Source organism: Parasteatoda tepidariorum, chromosome 1 (assembly GCF_043381705.1).
Source record: "Parasteatoda tepidariorum isolate YZ-2023 chromosome 1, CAS_Ptep_4.0, whole genome shotgun sequence".
Classification (NCBI taxonomy): Eukaryota; Metazoa; Arthropoda; class Arachnida; order Araneae; family Theridiidae; genus Parasteatoda; species Parasteatoda tepidariorum.
This window is the reverse complement of record NC_092204.1, coordinates 25,996,779-26,016,606: the sequence shown is the minus strand read 5'-3', so window position 1 is coordinate 26,016,606 and position 19,828 is coordinate 25,996,779. Positions and strand designations below refer to the sequence as shown.

The window sequence follows — 19,828 nt, the reverse complement described above, 5'->3', positions numbered from 1 at the left end:
TCATTATTATTATTTTTTTTTTTTAACTATTCACCTATAAATAAAAATATTCTCTCCTCAAAACTCATTTTGCATTAATTCAGAGTTTAAGGGTCAAAGAAACCTGAAATTATCAAAGGAATTGACTATTGGGGAAAAATAATTCTATCAATATTGAAAGTTTTAACTTAAACCTAGAAACTTGTTGCAGGATTACTGCTGCAAGTGTAAACTTATAAAAAATAATAATAACAAAGAGGGAAAGAAAGAAGATTTTCAGTCTACAAATTTCATTGGAAAGAAGGAACAACATACCATACTTCATTTACGTATATGTGTAAAATATAGATTTCACATTATTTTTTCCATTAAGATATTAGAGCAGAGTAACATGTGTGACATTAAGCTAGTTTTAGTAATATCTACTGAAAAAAGTGTGTTGAAATTTTTTGTTCTGTAAAATAATTTCTAGCAATGTGTTTCAAATATCACCCACCGTTATACAAAAAAAGTTCAATAGTCTCTTTCCTATATCACCAGGGGTCTGTCTAGGTTTTTGTAAGAGGTACCTATTTTGTGAAAATTTAGACATAATTTGTGAAAAATTAAAAATTATATTAAAAAATCAACACGAAAGTATGGTAAAAATATGGATTTATCGTTTCTTAAGGGATAAAAAAATAAAATTTTAAGAAAAAGTATTTTGTGAAACTACCGCTTTTCCTAAAGTTGAATTTGTGAAACTGCCGTTTTTCCTAAAGTTGTATTTGTGAAGACCCCTGTCACATACAGTACTTTTTATCAAATATTGTCCTTCTATGACACAGATTTTACACGTTATTCTTTTCTCTCGGATATATATTTCTGAACATAACGTTAGGGTTCCTATACATTTTCTTCGCCATGATTAAATAGTCCAATAATTAGGTATCGTACAAAAAGAAAGGCATTTCTTCGAAGTGATAAATGAAAACTCCCTATCTCTCCTCTGTACTATCATTTCAACATTTTAAATATCAGCCCTTCACGTTTTTGTCTCATTAGATAAAACCAGAAAAAAATGCATAGTGAACAGTACCTCACTTGTCTGTATAGCTAGATATGTAAATAAGAGCAAGTACAAAATTATATTTTTTGTACATTAAACGCTTACAAGTACTAAACTATTAGTTCGATTGTCTTGGGATTGGTTTCATATAATTGCGTGAACAATTGCATTGGAAAATTTACATTAGATATGCAGAAAGCTTCTGGATAGCAATATGAATTATATAAATCAGTCCGTGCAAAAAAAAGAAAAAAAAAAGAGTTATTGTTTATAGATAAAAAAAAAATCCTTCAACTTTTAAACTTTTTGTTCCATTGACTTGTGTATAATACAGGAATCCATATTTTGCGTGTCTTAGATAGTAATATCAGAAGCGTAAATAGGTTCAAGTACAAATTAGTACTTTTTATACATAAAATCCTTATAACTTCTAAACTATTAGACTGATGGTCCTGGAATAGATCTCATTAAATTCAGTGGGAAGATTTAAACCGAAAAAATATTTCTCACGGAAAATAGGCTCCCTTCTCCCCCTTACATCACCCCATTATTTCTTTCAAAAAGAGGATAAGTGTAACATCAGAGATGGGGAGTTTTCAGGTATCATTTATTGTAACCAAAAAAAGCTTTTTATGAAGAAAAAAAATCTTTGGTATTAATTCTTTAGTAGAAGAAGTCAAATTTTAATAGACTATAAAGAGATATGGTATAAGAAAATCGTATTCATAGTTTCCTGTTCCAAATTTAATAGATCTTCTAATACAGATTAAAAATAAAATTCAGTTTTAAATTTATTAATACAATACTCAGTTTTAAACGTATCCAATTTAATATATCAGTTATAATATATCAATTATATAAATTAATTTAATATAACCAATTTAATCATTAAAGATAAATAAAGCATAAGTTTAGACACCGGTTTTAAATTTAACCTCACTTCAATTTGTCAATTTTTAATTTCTGAAAACCCCCATGGGAAAAGTTATACCTGCGTGTGTGATAAATTATAACATTTAGAATACAGAGAATGCGTCTTAATGCAACAATAGCTGGCGAGGAATCTAAAGTGAAAGTGAAACTAAAACCTCCGAAGTGGCAAGATGTGCTGCGCATGCCTGATATGATAGTTTGAACACAGCCTGGAACGGCCTTAGTTTCACTTTCAAGACGCTTTAGTTTGTACTTTTCTCTTCTGCTTTTATAATCAAACGGATTTTTTAAAACTGATGTGATAATAGGATTTTATAAGAAAGCTTTCAATATGACCGAAGCAAATATGTCACACTTGGCCTTATTTAACAGTGTTTTCAATACATCTACAATTGAATCACTTAGAGCAGAAGAAAAATTAATCGCTTCGTTAATCTTTGAAAATGCTAGAGAAGTTGTTATGAGCATGGCTAATGGCGATCTTTCGAGTGAAGAATCCTCAGATGAAGATGAGAATGATGTGGAATTCACTAATAAATTCGAGTTAACAAGAAGAAATTTGAGAATGATTATCGATGCCTTCAATGAAGCACAAAAGGCTCGACAGAGTTTTCAGAAATATTGCCCTAAGTGGGCTCCTTCCAGGAAAAAGAATATTTCTCGTTTAAGAGAGATAGCTGATTGCATCAATACTGATCGCTTTAATTGTAATGTCGCCACAATAACCGGCAGTTCTGTTGGTATAGCTGGAGGTATGATTTTTGTTAATTTAAATGCTTAAGAAATTTTAAAAAAAAAAGGGTTCCTTAGTTTTTTTTTAAAATTAATGTTAAACCTGTAATATTGCGTAGGCGATTTTGAAATATAATTTAATTAACTGCACGCCAAAATATAGGTTAAATTACTTAAGAGCAAAGTAAGACAAAATTAAACTATCTGCACATACAAATTGTTTCTGCAAACTCATTTAATTCCAATAACCGAATTCCTTTTTATAAAATAAAACTTTAAAGCCATTATTACCCCCCTCCCTCCTTCTAATTACTGGACGATTTTTCTGCCTCAGATCACGATAAGGTAATCTCCACTTTAATTTTCTAAATATGCTTTAGTGCTGTCACTTTTTAAAATAACATAAATTCTAAATACATATGACATTATAAAGCAGTCTAGTTTATAGAAAATATTTCCGTATCGTGATCTGTCGGGCCAACTACAATGGCCAAGGTGTTAAATAGATTTGCAAATTGAATCTTGCAAATGTGCATTGAAAATCTTAATAAAAAAAAAAAAATTATGTATATGTTTGCCCGGGAGTGGCTGTTAGTCATACCTTTCGATTTGGTCCCTTTCTGAATTTTTAATGCCCAGAAGTTGCCAAGACTTGACATTTATTCTGCAACAGGCAAGGATTCTGCAAAATCCATAAAATCCATTTTATGGATTTTGTTTGACCATACTTAGAATCTACTGATCAGATTCTCATCTTCAAATTTATAGTTAGAATTTTTATTTTGATGAAAAAGTTACCGTGTAAAATTAAACTTAGAGCATTCAATGGCTTACTTCTTAAGCAGTTTTAATTTTGATTATTTTACAATTTCTTCTCTTTCATTCTTTTTTTACTCTTTAAGAGTCATACTTCCCACCTGTCCTGTAGCTTTGTTTATTTTGTTCTTTGTTTATTCTGTTAAACTTAAACATTCAATGGCTTACTTCTTAAGCAGTTTTCATTTTGATTAGTTTACTGTTTCTTATCTTTCATTCTTTTTTACTCTTTAAGAGTCTTTACTCTTTAAGAGTCATACTTCCCACCTGTCCTGTAGCTTTATTTATTTTGTTCTTTGTTTATTCTGTTAAACTTAAACATTCAATGGCTTACTTTTTAAGCAGTTTTCATTTTGATTAGTTTACAATTTCTTCTCTTTCATTCTTTTTTACTCTTTAAGAGTCTTTACTCTTTAAGAGTCATACTTCCCACCTGTCCTGTAGCTTTATTTATTTTGTTCTTTGTTTATTCTGTTAAACATTCAATGGCTTACTTCTTAAGCAGTTTTCATTTTGATTAGTTTACAATTTCTTCTCTTCCATTCTTTTTTTAATTTTTACTCTTTAAGAGTCACACTTCACATCTGTCCTGTAGCTTTGTTTATTTTGTTCTTTGTTTATTCTGTTAAACTTAAACATTCAATGGCTTACTTCTTAAGCAGTTTTCATTTTAATTAGTTTACAATTTCTTCTCTTTCATTCTTTTTTAATTTTTACTCTTTAAGAGTCATACTTCACATCTGTCCTGTAGCTTTGTTTATTTAGTTCATGGATAGCAAGTTGGAATTTTTTATCTCTATGTTACACATCTATTAGAAATTTTTCCAAGATGAAATTTATTTCAATATGTTACACATCTATTAGAATCTTTTCCAAGATAAAAGTTATAATAAAATTTTAAATGTGCAAATTTTTTTTGTTTGCATTTTAATTTTGAAAAGAAAAATTCAGTATTTCTTCTACATGTCTTTTATTTTGTCCTCAGAAATTAACAAATCTCAAACTTACCCCTTTCTACCTAGAGCTTACATAATCTTTGATTAGTCCTTTAATTACAGGGTTTGATAAAACTTATTGAAAAAACCTGGGAAAAATTGGGTTTGTTCATTTAGTAAAAAAAACTTTAAAGTTTTACTGCGTAAATATTTTTATTTATTAAATAGTGTTGTATAAGCTTAAAAAGGGAAATAAATCCAAAAATTTTATATAAAATATATTTAACAAAATTAAAATAAGTTTAAATAACACATTATCACTAATACATATTTGAATCTTTATTGTTAAATACATAATGTTTTACAATTTTTAACTCAAGTATTATAAAATGTAAATGCAACAGTAATATAAAAGGAAAAATGTCATCAATCTTTTTTTTCCCACACACATCTGTTTAGTATATTTATTAAGCATTTATATATAACCCCGGGGGGGGGGTTTCAAAGTGGGCCCACTTGGCAAACCTTGCTTGATTATTGTATTATTAATAAAATGTATTGAAGTTATATAGCTCAAGCCAAACGGAGCAATTGTAGAATCTATTTGATATCTTTAAACAAGAATTATTGAGAGCATGAAGAAAGTATTTTAGTATTTTCTTAATTGATATAGGGCGATTTCACAGTATGTGCGGACATGACATTTACAAAGTTTGATTGCACATAATTAAATAAAAAATTTTGTTAGGTGAGTGGTTTTTTACATTATAAAATCAGGAAACCTGTCTTCTTTTAACCCAATACATATTTAAAAATTAAAATGAACTTATTTTAACCCAATGCATATTTAAAAATTATAATGAATTTAAACACCTTCAAAATAAAAATTTGAAGGGTTGCGGACATGATGCAGAAAATATGACTTTTAGAAAGTTTTTCTACGTTCACCAAAATCTCCGAATTTTATGAAATAAATTAAAACTTTTTTTAGGTAAGATTTCAGTGTCTATTTCTATAAAAGAAATCACAAGACTTTTGAAGAAATAAAATTAATTTAGTTGAAAATTACCAAATTAAATATAACATGTATGTTGCGGACATGACGTTGCAGACATGACAAAAAGTTTCTCTTTGTAATTATAACTTTCTTAGATGGTCGTATATCATTAGAATATTACAGATTTCTTTTATTGAATAAAATATTGAGTAAATTATGATTGTTTATTCATTTTTTTTTAATATTTTGAACTTAGATTTTTATTATAAAATTAATTATTGCAAATTAGTTTTATTTTAGACTCCAGGCAAATGATGTGTAAAAAATTACATTGCAATTTATTTGTCATATTATTTATCTTTAAAGCAAATTCAGAATTGTATGAATAAATGAATGATCAATTTAAAAATTCTTTAAAAAATATTTAAAATAATAATAATTTTTTAAAAATAATAATAATACAACACTGCAAATAGTTGAAGGAAATCACATTTTTAAGAAAATTGATCGTTTAATTACTTTGTTTTAATAAAATTTGAGAAAAAAAAATCATTAAAAAGTAAGCATGTTCTCTTATAAGCACCCCATATTTAAATAATAAACGTAAAAATGACATTTTTTCAGTCATTAATTATGTAAATACAATATATCTCTTAAAATACCATGCTTAATTATAAATATTAAATGCTGCAATAGCAAAAGAAATTTATTTTCTCTTTGTCAAGTCTGCAACTTTTAAACTCAATTTTTTACATTTTATACAATTTAAAGAAAGTGCATCACTTTCTTTAAAAAAACCAATTGAATATTCATAAAATACATTTAATGGCCTTTAATTTGGTATGTAGTTTATTAAATTTAATGAAAAAAAAAATATTTTTAAGCATGCCAGGCTACAAGTAGCGTGGAATCACCCTTTATGGTAAATGGTCTAAATTTTGTGACTTTTAACATTAAATTTCTTAGTTCTAAGATTTTTATAATATTTATTTTCTTCACAGTAGCATTCATAATTGGATATATATTAATTTTTCCTAAGTTTGATATATATGTTACGTTGAAACACCGAAATCTGGATAATGTCGACATTCATCGGTGAATGTCAACATTCACGTAGTCGCTTGGTGTATGTCCGAAATATTTGCTAAATACCCTCATTTCTGACTCTCACCGGTGAATTTCAACAATGACATAGTCGCTTTGGTGAATGTCCGAAATATTTGTTATATCCACTTTTATATTAATTTATTCGTTAATATTATTATATTTATTTGATATATTTATATTTATTCTGTATTTTAATACTTACTGACGATAGATTGGAAGAAACATCAGGCATAGGGTATACCGGGCAGTGGCACTTAACCTTAAAAAACATCAGTGTAGGGTATACCGGGCAGTGGCACTTGACCTTAAAAAAACATCAGTGTAGGGTATACAGGGCAAATGTATGCCGGGCAGTGGCACTTGACCTTAAAAAAACATCAGTGTAGGGTATACAGGGCAAATGTATGCCGGGCAGTGGCACTTAACCTTAAAAAACATCAGTGTAGGGTATACCGGGCAGTGGCACTTGACCTTAAAAAAACATCAGTGTAGGGTATACAGGGCAAATGTATGCCGGGCAGTGGCACTTAACCTTAAAAAACATCAGTGTAGGGTATACCGGGCAGTGGCACTTGACCTTAAAAAAACATCAGTGTAGGGTATACAGGGCAAATGTATGCCGGGCAGTGGCACTTAACCTTAAAAAACATCAGTGTAGGGTATACCGGGCAGTGGCACTTGACCTTAAAAAAACATCAGTGTAGGGTATACAGGGCAAATGTATGCCGGGCAGTGGCACTTAACCTTAAAAAACATCAGTGTAGGGTATACCGGGCAGTGGCACTTGACCTTAAAAAAACATCAGTGTAGGGTATACAGGGCAAATGTATGCCGGGCAGTGGCACTTAACCTTAAAAAACATCAGTGTAGGGTATACCGGGCAGTGGCACTTGACCTTAAAAAAACATCAGTGTAGGGTATACAGGGCAAATGTATGCCGGGCAGTGGCACTTAACCTTAAAAAACATCAGTGTAGGGTATACCGGGCAGTGGCACTTGACCTTAAAAAAACATCAGTGTAGGGTATACAGGGCAAATGTATGCCGGGCAGTGGCACTTAACCTTAAAAAACATCAGTGTAGGGTATACCGGGCAGTGGCACTTGACCTTAAAAAAACATCAGTGTAGGGTATACAGGGCAAATGTATGCCGGGCAGTGGCACTTAACCTTAAAAAACATCAGTGTAGGGTATACCGGGCAGTGGCACTTGACCTTAAAAAAACATCAGTGTAGGGTATACAGGGCAAATGTATGCCGGGCAGTGGCACTTAACCTTAAAAAACATCAGTGTAGGGTATACCGGGCAGTGGCACTTGACCTTAAAAAAACATCAGTGTAGGGTATACAGGGCAAATGTATGCCGGGCAGTGGCACTTAACCTTAAAAAACATCAGTGTAGGGTATACCGGGCAGTGGCACTTGACCTTAAAAAAACATCAGTGTAGGGTATACAGGGCAAATGTATGCCGGGCAGTGGCACTTAACCTTAAAAAACATCAGTGTAGGGTATACCGGGCAGTGGCACTTGACCTTAAAAAAACATCAGTGTAGGGTATACAGGGCAAATGTATGCCGGGCAGTGGCACTTAACCTTAAAAAACATCAGTGTAGGGTATACCGGGCAGTGGCACTTGACCTTAAAAAAACATCAGTGTAGGGTATACAGGGCAAATGTATGCCGGGCAGTGGCACTTAACCTTAAAAAACATCAGTGTAGGGTATACCGGGCAGTGGCACTTGACCTTAAAAAAACATCAGTGTAGGGTATACAGGGCAAATGTATGCCGGGCAGTGGCACTTAACCTTAAAAAACATCAGTGTAGGGTANATATATATATAAAATATGTATGTAGAGTTCTCCCAAAGAATAAAGAGGAGTAGGGCACTTCCTCACGGAAAAGGGCACTTTGAATTTTAAAGGGGCACTCATTTAACTCCGTAAAAATTTGTCAAATTGTGTAATGTGTAATTGTGCGGTTATGTAATAACTGAACTAGGTCTTCAACAATTCTTAAATTAAACTCTTATACTATTTTATGTATATATTTCAAAAAGTAATTCTCACACATTATAAAAACAGGAGAAAAATTTGTATAGTTTATAAAAACAATAATTAAATGGATGCTAAAGGCCAATCTCTGAACATAAATTTTTTTCAAAAAATGTTAACAAAAAAGTGATTCAGTGATAAACAACTTGAAAGCTGTTTTCTATAATTTATACGGAAAATTTTAGAATATGACATTTATTTAATGGTGCATTTTTTAAAAAAAAAAATATTTATTTAAAAAATAATTTTACTATTTAAAATCACTTAAAAATTTCATTTATAAACCCTTTGAATTCCTTTTGAGAATTTTTTTTTTTAATAGTAATCAGAAATATAAACCTATAAAATACAGATAATTTTACAAGTGTGTAATTATTATTTAAACAGTGAGTTATTTATTATTATTTTTTAATGGAATGTGAATTAAAAGGCAGTGTTATTAAGGGATGGCAGCTTATATCTTACAAAAAGGGAAAAGATGGTACATTTATAGGGATCAAAGGGCAAATAAGGCGAGCTGCCTTTCTAAGAACACATAGGGAGAACACTGATGCATGCATACACATATATACATTCAATAAATAATTTTTATTTAAAAATTAGCCTTTAAATGTTTATTTTCTTATAATTTTCAATTTAAAATATTAAAAAAAAAGCTTTTAAGTTATTCATCAATTAATCTTTTTTAGTCCACTTTTTTCTTTATGAAGAAAATGCATGCACAAGGATTATCTTTTATCTTGCCTTTAATTTTCTTTCAAAAGCTTCAAAGTTTTCTGTCATTTTTATATTTAGAGTGAGAATTGCTTTGTGAAATTTACACGTTAAATAATGTAAGAGGGTAATTTAAGAAATGAAGATCAAATTCCGTTATTACATAATATTACAGATTTTGATAAATTTTAACAGTGATAAGTGAGCTCAAAGTGCCCTATTCTCTTAAGAAACACCCTGCCCTTTTTTGTTCCTACGGTGAACTCCGGTATATATATCTGTATATAAAACAGCCAAAATTTTATCCTGCGGTCAATTTTACAAAATTCGGATACAACAGAAAGATAGTGAATCAAAAACTAGTTTAATATCTTCAAAAAACTGCTAAATGTGAAGAAATATGTGCTGGTATATATAATAATCAATGTAAAGTTAAATAGAAAATTAAAACTCTTTTAAAAAAATTAAAACTCTTTTAAAAAAATGTTTAAATCAGCTTGATTTAAATCAACTGATTTTTTTTATATATATATTGATTTTAAAAGTTAAAAAACAGTGTTTTGAATTATTGATACTTTAATTATTTTCTTTTCTTAGTTTTAAAATTTATTTTAAATAAATTGCTGCATTAATTACTTTTAGTTTACGAAATTACTTTCTTTCTTGATGTGTGTTAAGTTCCAACACATTTGAAATTACATTTTTAAAAATCTATAGATTCTTGAGATTGAAAATACAGATTAAATTAAACATTTAATGCAGTCTTAATACAGACTTGCAAGCCCTGCTTGCATAGCTGTAGAAAGTAATTAATAAACATGACATTTTTTCCAAAGAAAAATCCATTGAATATTTATCAATGTTTTATTAAAAATATCGATGCAAAATTTTATTTATTTGTTAAAATTGTGTGAATATAGATCTCAATGCATGATTTTAAAATCGCATGAATACAAATCTCGATGTTTCATTTTAAAATCGCCTGAATACAAATTTCAATGAGTAATTTTTATGTCACTTGAACATGAATGATAACAATAGCTTTTAAATCGTGTGAATATGAAACGCGATATTTCATATAAAATTGCTGAAATATTAGATACTATGCACATTCTTAAATCTCGTGAATTGGAAACACGATGTGTGATTTTAAATCATATAAAAGCAATTTTAAATCGCATTTGCATTGGTCAGAAAAGGAGCAAAAAAAAGTTTTCTTGTTCTTTTTAACAATAGTAAACAAATTCTGTGATGGTGACATATTTTTGGTGAACAGCATTTGTGTATATTATACAAGTCAGTATTATAGATATTTTTTTACAAAGTATTTAATTTATTGTATTGGTAATTTTAATTGTATGGAGAGTAGTTAAAAGAACAACCCAATTAAGATTATGTTTATTAATATTATAATATTTTTAGGTGTAGCTATTGGTGTATCTCTTGTTTTCCCACCTGCTGCTATAGTTTTAGGTGCTGTTGGTGGAATCGCTTCACTTGCAGGTGGTGCTACTGTATTTGGTACAGCTGTAACACAAACAACTCTCTTGCGCAAGAAGATGAGTAAGGCGCAAGAAATTCTTACAAAGGACGGAAAGCAATTTTTACCCTTGGCTAAGTGGTTTCAACATTCTCAAAACTTAATAGATTTATTGGATAAAATCATTGGATTTGATATAATGCAAGAAATTTTTGAAGGTCTGAAAAATTTTAAAGCTGATGTTACGCATTTTCTTTCTTTAAAAACTGGAGTTATGCATTCTTTATTAAAAAAACTTATTAAGCTTTTTGTTGAAAAAGCTGCTCCATCTGGTTTTGGTGCTTGCTCTGAATTTGAGCAGATAATTCCAGTTGTTATAGCTTTTGTCTTTGTTGTAATATTCTTCCGTAAAAATAATAGTCTATTATTCAATTGTATTGTTCTAACACACCGCACTGTTTTGGGCCTACTCAAACTTTTTGACATGGGGAGTGACCTAGGAATGCTTATATACAATGCTGCTGCAAAAGCAGGACTTGCTTCTACAGAGCTTATCACAAAAGCCACAGCAAAAATGGTCACTCAAGGTGTATTAGTTGGTATTGGAGTGGCTTTGGATGTAGCAAACCTTGTTGTAGCTTCTATCGATGTCCACAAGGGATCGGTGAGTGAACAAGCTGTCCAGTTAAAAGCTGCAGCAAATCAGTTAGAAAATGAACTGAAAATAATTAAAGCAGTCTATAATGCTTTATTTTGAGATGTTAACAAAGCAGGGTTGTACAAAAGAATATTTTTCTAAATATATATTTTCTGGCTTTCATCTATTGTTTGAGATTTTAATTAAATATTAGATAACTTAATTATATCTAATTCATTGCCATAATTACAATTATAGAAATGCGTAAGTGAAGATTCAATAGAGTTATTTTAAATGACATTGATAATTACCGTCAACAATTTTAGTAATGAAATTGTCATTAAGCAGCAAACTAGTATCCATTCCAAACAGTGAAAATCTACTAATGTGTACATACTACTTGAAAATAAATTATCTTTAATTTTAGTAATTATTTGATAAATTTAAGTGACACATAAATTGAAATTTTGTTACAAGACCTTAGCTTAGTGCCCAGAGGTTTTTAAAAAATAATGAATATTTTTAAGGTTTATTCTAGTTTACAAAAGAAAGTTTTGAAACAGTATTTTTCTTTTCAAACTGTAGAGCATTCATATATACACCGAAGAGCCATTACATTATGACCACCCTGCTAATAGCATGCAGGACCACCTTTAGCCCTCAAAACTGCTAGCACCCGCCATGGCATTGATTCCACAAGGTGCTGATAGGTAGTCTGAGGTATGTGGTACCAAGCGCTCACCAACTGGTCCTGCAATTCCCTCACATTGCGAGGGGATAGCGTTGCAGCACGAATTTGGTTTTCCAAGTAGGACCACAAATGCTCCATTGGATTAAGGTCAGGTGAATTTGGGGGCCAAGACATGAATTGAAAGTCACTGGAATGTTCCTCGCACCAATCCATGACGATTCAACCCTTATGACATGGTGCATTATCCTGTTGGTAAACACCATCCCCAGCTGGAAAAACTGTTGTCATGAATGGGTGAACCTGGTCTGTAACTACGTTTAAATAGCTTACAGACGTCAGGGATTGTTCTATGAGGATTATGGGTCCTAATGTGCCCCATGAAAACATTGTTCTTGGGTGAGAAACCATGAAAACCTGGGCGAGCCCATTGTTATAGATCAGGGGTTTCCAACATACATGAGGCCGAGGGCCACAATTAAAAACACAAATCAAATGGAGGGCTGCAACTTTATCAAAATTTAATGTAGGACTCTTTTATGTTTCAAGAAACATTAAATATTACGGTCAGATTTTTACCAAGTTGTACAAAGCAAAAGTATTGAATTACAAATTAAAATAAAGAAGTAAATTTTTAAAAATACTTAATTATTACTAATAATATTTTTAAAAATATTAAATAAATAATAAAAATTCGGGCTACAATAACTTTAATGTGCACCTATGTATTAAACAATTAATGTGCAACAGATATCTAATTGTTAAGATATAAAACTTTAAAAAGGTTGGTATTAAAACATACATAATACAACACAAAATGTTTAATTAGAAAATTGAGGTTTGTCTGCTGCAACCACCAAAGAATAGATATTTACATTTTAAATTTAAAATTTACAAATGTGTCTGAATATTTTCGTCCAAAATGAGTGGTTTCAAAAAGTTAAATCGAAAAATTTCTGATACACACATGCTGAATTATATTCACAAAATACAAAAAAAAAAAAAAAAAAAAAAAAAAAAAAAAAAAAAAAAAAAAAAAAAAAAAAAAANTATTTTCTTGGATGCAAAACCTGAGAAATATTTTCTTTGCACCGTTGGTATGATAAATTTCACAGAAACGAAGAAATTAGGTTTTTATTAACGAGAAAAGTATTTTAAACCCATATAGACTTTTTACGAAAATTGTCCGTAAAAAAATCACAACTAATATATTTTAGTTCGCGGGCCACAAGAAAATGCTTCGCGGGCCGCGAAGATGGAGACAAAATAATAAATACATAGGTGGAGGGTGGTCATAATGTAATGGCTCTCCAGTGTATATGTCTTACAAGTAAGTTTCTTTTTCTATAGTATATCGAACATTTTTTATGATACAAGTAACAATTTAATGATATGAAATAGTATGATGAATATGGTAAGTAATAAGTTTTATTTCAATGTAGTAGTTTTCAAAACTAAAAAGGTGAAAATTTCTGAGTCATCTCTCAACTCCGAGTTTTTTTAGCCCAGATAACTGTTTTGACTATGCTGTTCAAAAATAAACTGAAAAGTTTAGTAGGTTTTCATCTTAAGATAAGAGTGGAAGTATTTTTTTCCTTCTCTTTTTGCTATAAACAAACAATTTCGTGTGGAATTCAAATGTTTCAAAAACTTCTAATTGTAATACAAAATATTTTCTAATGCAGCACTGACTTAATTTTCTACCACTTTTTCATCAAATTAATAATTTATATAAAATATTCATTTCAAAATAGAGATTTTGATTGTTGCGTTTAAAGTCGAACGATCAACAACGTTCAGGAGGAATGTCCAGTAGGAAGTTTGTAAAAATGGTGTATTGTATTTTATTCTTAATGATTTTAACTTTTTTTTATTACTCAAGTTTAATTTTCTGATAGAAATATTTAAAGTATTGATAAAAGAATAGCTATTAAATAGAGAATAATAGCGTCATGTAAAAGTTATGATTGAAATCAATCTAACAAATCATTGATCATTGTCGATCAATCTAACAATCAAATCATTGTCGACTAAAATCAAACGACAGTTAAATGTTGAACAACTTAAATGATAAACTCCTCAATAGTTGAAAAAAATTTGGAGCTCCATCTCACAGATCTGTGTATACTTGAGATCTGTGTATACTTGAGTTTTCAATTAACATGCTGCATATATTTACGCCACTATTACTTTGGTTACTTACATAGAAAAGCAACTGTTAAGTGTTCATTGTATTTGTGCTCTATAAGATCTATAAAATATATTCGTGCAATACGTATTTTATTTACAACTTGGTCAGTGTTGTAGTGACAAATTTTTCTGTGGAAAAACGTTAAAACGTCTAACATTTTATGAAGTACATATTTTTATTTTTTAAAATAACATGTTGAAGTTTTATAGAAATTTTTATTTCGAACTGTATTTAATTTCAAAATTTGATATTATATTTTTAAATACTTTTAAGGTATCTTTACAAACTTTCAGGAAATTGTTTCATTCATAAAGCCACTTATTAATTTATTGTGTTTAAATAAATGACAAAAAATATCTAAATTTTAAAATATTAGTTTTAAAACTTACCCTTACTTCCCAATATTACATGTATGCAGCCCATTTAACATTTTTAGTCTTTTTTCTCTATTCCATCATTTTCCAATATTTTTTAATTAAAAAAATGTTTTTTTTTTTTTTTTTTTTTTTTTTTTTTTTTTTTTTTTTTAATGATCCAAATTCGTATGATTCATTTGAACCAAAAATGTTTATTTTATGAAGTAAAATGATGCAGTAATGTTTTAAATTTTATACATGTGTATTACTAAACAATGATATTTATTAACACTAGAAAGACAGAAACTTAGTATATACCTATATTGCCCAAAAGCAGTCAAAATGACTGGGTAGTGAAAGAATAACTAATATGTAAAGAAATTTGTTTAAAATTAATTTTTAATATTATTTACAGTCATACAACAAGTTATTAATAAGTATTAACGATAAAAAAAATTACTTCACTTGGAAAAAAATAATTTATTCATTACTTGTACATTTTAAGCAAATGAAAGTGGAAATCATTTTATGTGTACATCTTACACAAACATACTTTTGACATTTTTCACATATATTATTTATTTTGTTTTTGTGGCAAAATCGTACTTGACAAATTTTGCGTTTGTCAGAATATGTTGTATTTGATGATGTTGCAGTTGATCTTTGTGGGTCTCCATGTTCTGATGAATTTTTCTGCCTTGCAGTTCTGTAATCGGTGGGAAGCTGTTTTGCTAATTGAAACAAGAACTGTTTTCGTTGTATTTGCATTCCTGTCGCTTCTTTGTAAAGGATCCAAGCATTTATAACAGCCAAATCTAAAATATTGAAAAATATTTGGAGGGGCCATCTACGAGAACTAGATTTTACTGTATATTTTCTGGCCATTTGATCCGCCATATCAACTCCAAATTTTGTTTTGTTATAAAATTGAATAGAGTCCGGTAACATTTTTTTATTACTTTTATCAATTTTCACAAATTTATGCCTGGAACTTAGAACAGCTACTCTCTTATTCGGTTTGCTTTTATATATTGTAAGGACATAATGTTGTGATTTATATAGGAGAGTGGAAAAACGAGGCATGCTATCCTTCGTTTGTTTGGCTGCTTTGGGTAGTTCTCTTTTATATCCTCTAATAGTTCCAACTAGTGTTTTTTTTTTGGCCAATAATTTCGTCGCGAGTGACATGCTAGTGAAAAAGTTATCGGTCGTGATATTCCTTCCGCAGCTTGTATATGGCTCGACAAGTTTCAGAACAACGTGTTCACTGAGAAGCATTGACGATGGTCGTTGTTCATCTTTTTCCAAATAAGGAAAACTATTCAAAACGTACTTGCTACTAACATCTGATGCAAGCCAGAATTTGATGCTAAATTTGTTGGGTTTATTAGGCATATACTGTATAAACTTGCACCTGGCTTTAGTCGGAAATAATTGCTCGTCAACTGTTATATTTTGCCCTGGTTGATAACAAGCTTGACTATTTTCAATGAATTTGCCCCATATTTCCAAAACCAAGGCAAATTTATTTGTTTGGAGACGCCTACTTCTTTCGGTTTTTTTGTCAAAACGAATAAATCGTAGGATTTGCTTCAACTTATCTCTGGTCATAGTTCTTCTAAAAAATTCGGGACTCCACTTTGCTGACCATAAATAACTAACTTTTAAATTTTTTGCCTCGTAGTCTCCACGAGCATATAAAATCCCAATAAATGCACGGGTTTCCGGTAATGTTGTTGTCCAATCATTCCCCAAAATTCGGCGGCCTTCTTCTTCTGTGCAGTTTTTCATATGTTCGATAATATAGTTATCTATTATCAACGAGAATGCACTGACAAGATTATCTGCCATAATGTTCTTTTTTGCGTAGCCTGTTGGACCTTTCACACCCTTGAAAACACAAGTAGATTTTAACCTTCCAGGAATTCCACCTTTGTCAAATTTTAACCACACAGTACGATCGGCAGCTGTTTTGGTCTCTTGAAAGGTGTTTTTAGCTTCTTCATCAGAGTCTGAAATACTTAGCACCTTACACCTTCTCCTGGACACATTGATGACACTTTCATTTTCATCGCTGGTGATCGCCTCTTCAGCATCAGATGTCTCACTTTGAATGTAATCCGATTCATCTTCAGATGATAGTTCCCAATTTGTTGCATCTGATTCTATATCGGAACACTCTTCACCTATGTTCTTTAGCTTTTCCAATAACTCTCTTCTATTCGACATTTCTTTCATGAATTTAGGGCGCAAAAGAAATCAACTGAACAACGTGTTAGAATGACTATCACTGCATAAAGCAGGCCTATCCTAAGTCGACACGTGAGCAGCTCACGGTTATTACGTTGTAGCGCGTTCAAGGGAAACGAGGCGCGTGGGCAGGCCTGGCGTAAAGATTTGAATAACAAGTACTGTTTTAGTTATTGAACAACTGCAACTTATCGAGTATATTTTATTTTATTTTATTTTATAACCGTCGTTGGACAGCCAACCCAATTTTGGGATCACGACTACTAATGTTCAACTCCGTAGCCTTGCAATTTTGAATATATCCAGAAGACAAGGAAACTCCTGGATCAGCACCCCAAGAGGTATGATTTGTTATGGGAACATGGAGGACTTTGAGACTCGACAAATTTAACGTGCATCAGTCACCATTTACTACACGGAGAGTCTTCGGCCGGCGAAGATCGAACCCACGACCCCCTTGGACTTGTGTCCAGTGCCCTATCAACCAGGCTATCCCGGTTTTCACAAGTAGTCAAAATGACTGCTTTTGGGCAATATAGGTCTAACACATATATTTTTACCGGAAATGACGGAGCGGGTGGCAACTACAATGGTTAATAAACGCTTCTATAAGTTGTACAAAAAGTCACAAAATTCTAAGAAGCTGTGTTATTATATGCATAATTGTTTTTCAAATTGAAATTGAAAAGCAGTTCAAAATGAAATTGAAAAGCAGTTCAAAATGATTTCCTTAGGCAATCTAGTGTTAAACAATGCTGAAATATGACATTTTCATATATACTGGCAAGTAAAAAGGAACTTACTCTTTTACATGCATTGCTAATACAACATTAAGATATTAAATTTTTAGTTACTTGTTAAGTGGAATTTTTAAAGCAATGCATATAGGTATTCATTGAAGAAAGGTGGATATTTTTCAATTGTTTATAAAAAATATAATTTAATAGTTGAAAAAATTTTATAAAATACTTTTTAATCCTTTAAATATTTTTAATTTAGCCATTAAAGTAACCAAGTTTTCTTACTTTCTTTTTGTGTAAAAAAGAAGGAAAAATTTTTTTTTTTCCAACTCTGCTTTATGCTGCAGTTGTTTCTACATATTTTTTGACTCCCAAATAAATGTGTTATAGGCACAGTTACATTTTTTAAAAACTGTAACTTGTTTACAACTTATGGCACACATTTTGTATCATTAAAAAGTTTTTTTTAATGTATTTTGTGTATTTTTTTATATATTTTGTGTATATTGTAGTCGGCTATATTATAAAAAGCTGCACTGATTTGTGTTGAGGTATTTGCCCAACATAATACCTTTGCTACGTTGATGAAAGCAGTATGATGATGTTCATTTCATAAAGAATGCTATATGCGTGTTACCTTTTTTGACACATTCTTTTTAGACGTTAATTTAGTCGGTGACAAGCTAAATTTATTGACATTTGTATATATTTCTGAGCACTTGGCGTGAACTATTTTTTTGTAATGTAGAAACTTTTACCTGTGCCTTTGAATGATAATTTTATTCTATGAAAATGAGCAATAAATGTATTCAGTGATTCTGCATGAATTTGGAAATATGACCTTGAACTTTCATAGTTTTGGATCCCTTTTTATTAATAATGGGTCTCTCTTTGAAATATGCATTCTCCACTTCTTTATCAATCCACATTAATATTCACATTTATGGTATTATTTTATTTATTGATAGACAAAACAAGAAATTTCAAATTAAAAAGAGTAATATTTGAATAAGTCTTTTAAATAAGACTAACCAAACATAAAGTTAGGTTTTAATTTTGCTTATACACATCTGCAGACGTACAGAGTAACAAAAAAATATAGGGATCATTTTTGAATGTTTATATTTCCAAAATTTATTACACAAATTCAGCGATGCTTCTCAATACGTCGACCTCCGGCATAATAGATTTGTCTACAACGCTTCGGCCAGGATTTTAAAGCCCGCAAAATGATTTCCTAGTGGATTTTCTTCACCTCTTCTCTAATAGCTCTTTGAAGGCCTCTCAATTCTTCGCTTATTCAGTTTGTTTTTCCGATGTCCCCATAGGAAATAGTCGCATGGTGCAGCATCAGGACTGTTTGGAATCCATTGTTCTGGTCTCAGGAATTGCACTTGCTGATCTGTTAGGAATTTCTGGGTGACCTTAGATGCATGCGATGGGGCAGAGTCCTGATGGAACACAGCATCACCATTAGGGTACAATCTGCAGTAATCATCCTTAAGAAAGGGCTTTAATATCTTCTGTATATAATACTCAGAATTTATTTTGGCCCCAGGTTTCACAAACCGAGGTTTGGTCACACCATGGGCGGATATGCCCATCCAAACCATCACGCCTTTGGGATGAGGCACCGTGGTTGATGGTTTCAAGTCTCGCCTGTTCTGCCCGCGACTAAGATATTGCACTTTAGATTTAGCATTGGTATCAGATAGATACAAGCTTCATCAGTTGTAATGAACTTTCGCCATCTGTCCTTACGGAGAAGCTTGTAGAGGGGCCATGAACGTTGCATTCTAATCTGCACTGATCTCTCATTTAAATGATGACATTTAGGTTTTTTATGGCATTTTTTCTTCAACTTTTGTTTTAGTTAATAGCTTACAACTTGCTGACTCACGTTAAGAGCTTTAGCCATGCTTACCTGTGTTGGTGGATCCGGTTTTGATGTCATCTTATCAAGCTTCTGCAAATCTGATTTCTTCAATTTGCTTGGCCGTCCACTTCTTTTTGGTTTTGTATTGTTTTGCATCGATCCGAGTTTTGAATTCTTGTTGCGACTGATATGGCTGAGTGAAATCGCAATACCTTTCTTTTTAAAATGGGTTTGTATAAACCTGTGCCTCCATCGAAGTTCTAAAAATGCTTGTACTTGACCAATTAGCTTTTTGTCA

At 30.8% G+C, this 19,828-nt stretch overlaps 2 protein-coding genes across 2 annotated transcripts; one reads left to right on the top strand and one right to left on the bottom strand.

Annotated features, from left to right (window-relative positions):
• The first annotated feature begins 1,278 nt into the window (after nucleotides 1–1,278).
• LOC107438399 (apolipoprotein L4-like) lies at nucleotides 1,279–11,652 on the top strand. Its single transcript, XM_016050683.3, has 2 exons — nucleotides 1,279–2,712; nucleotides 10,735–11,652. Exons 1-2 carry the CDS (start codon nucleotides 2,292–2,294, stop codon nucleotides 11,547–11,549), a joined length of 1,236 nt encoding a protein of 411 aa, XP_015906169.1. The 5' UTR covers nucleotides 1,279–2,291; the 3' UTR covers nucleotides 11,550–11,652.
• Nucleotides 11,653–15,144: 3,492 nt separating this feature from the next.
• LOC139426375 (piggyBac transposable element-derived protein 4-like) lies at nucleotides 15,145–16,893 on the bottom strand. Its single transcript, XM_071185086.1, has one exon. It carries the CDS (start codon nucleotides 16,891–16,893, stop codon nucleotides 15,145–15,147), a length of 1,749 nt encoding a protein of 582 aa, XP_071041187.1.
• Between the last annotated feature and the right edge of the window lie 2,935 nt (nucleotides 16,894–19,828).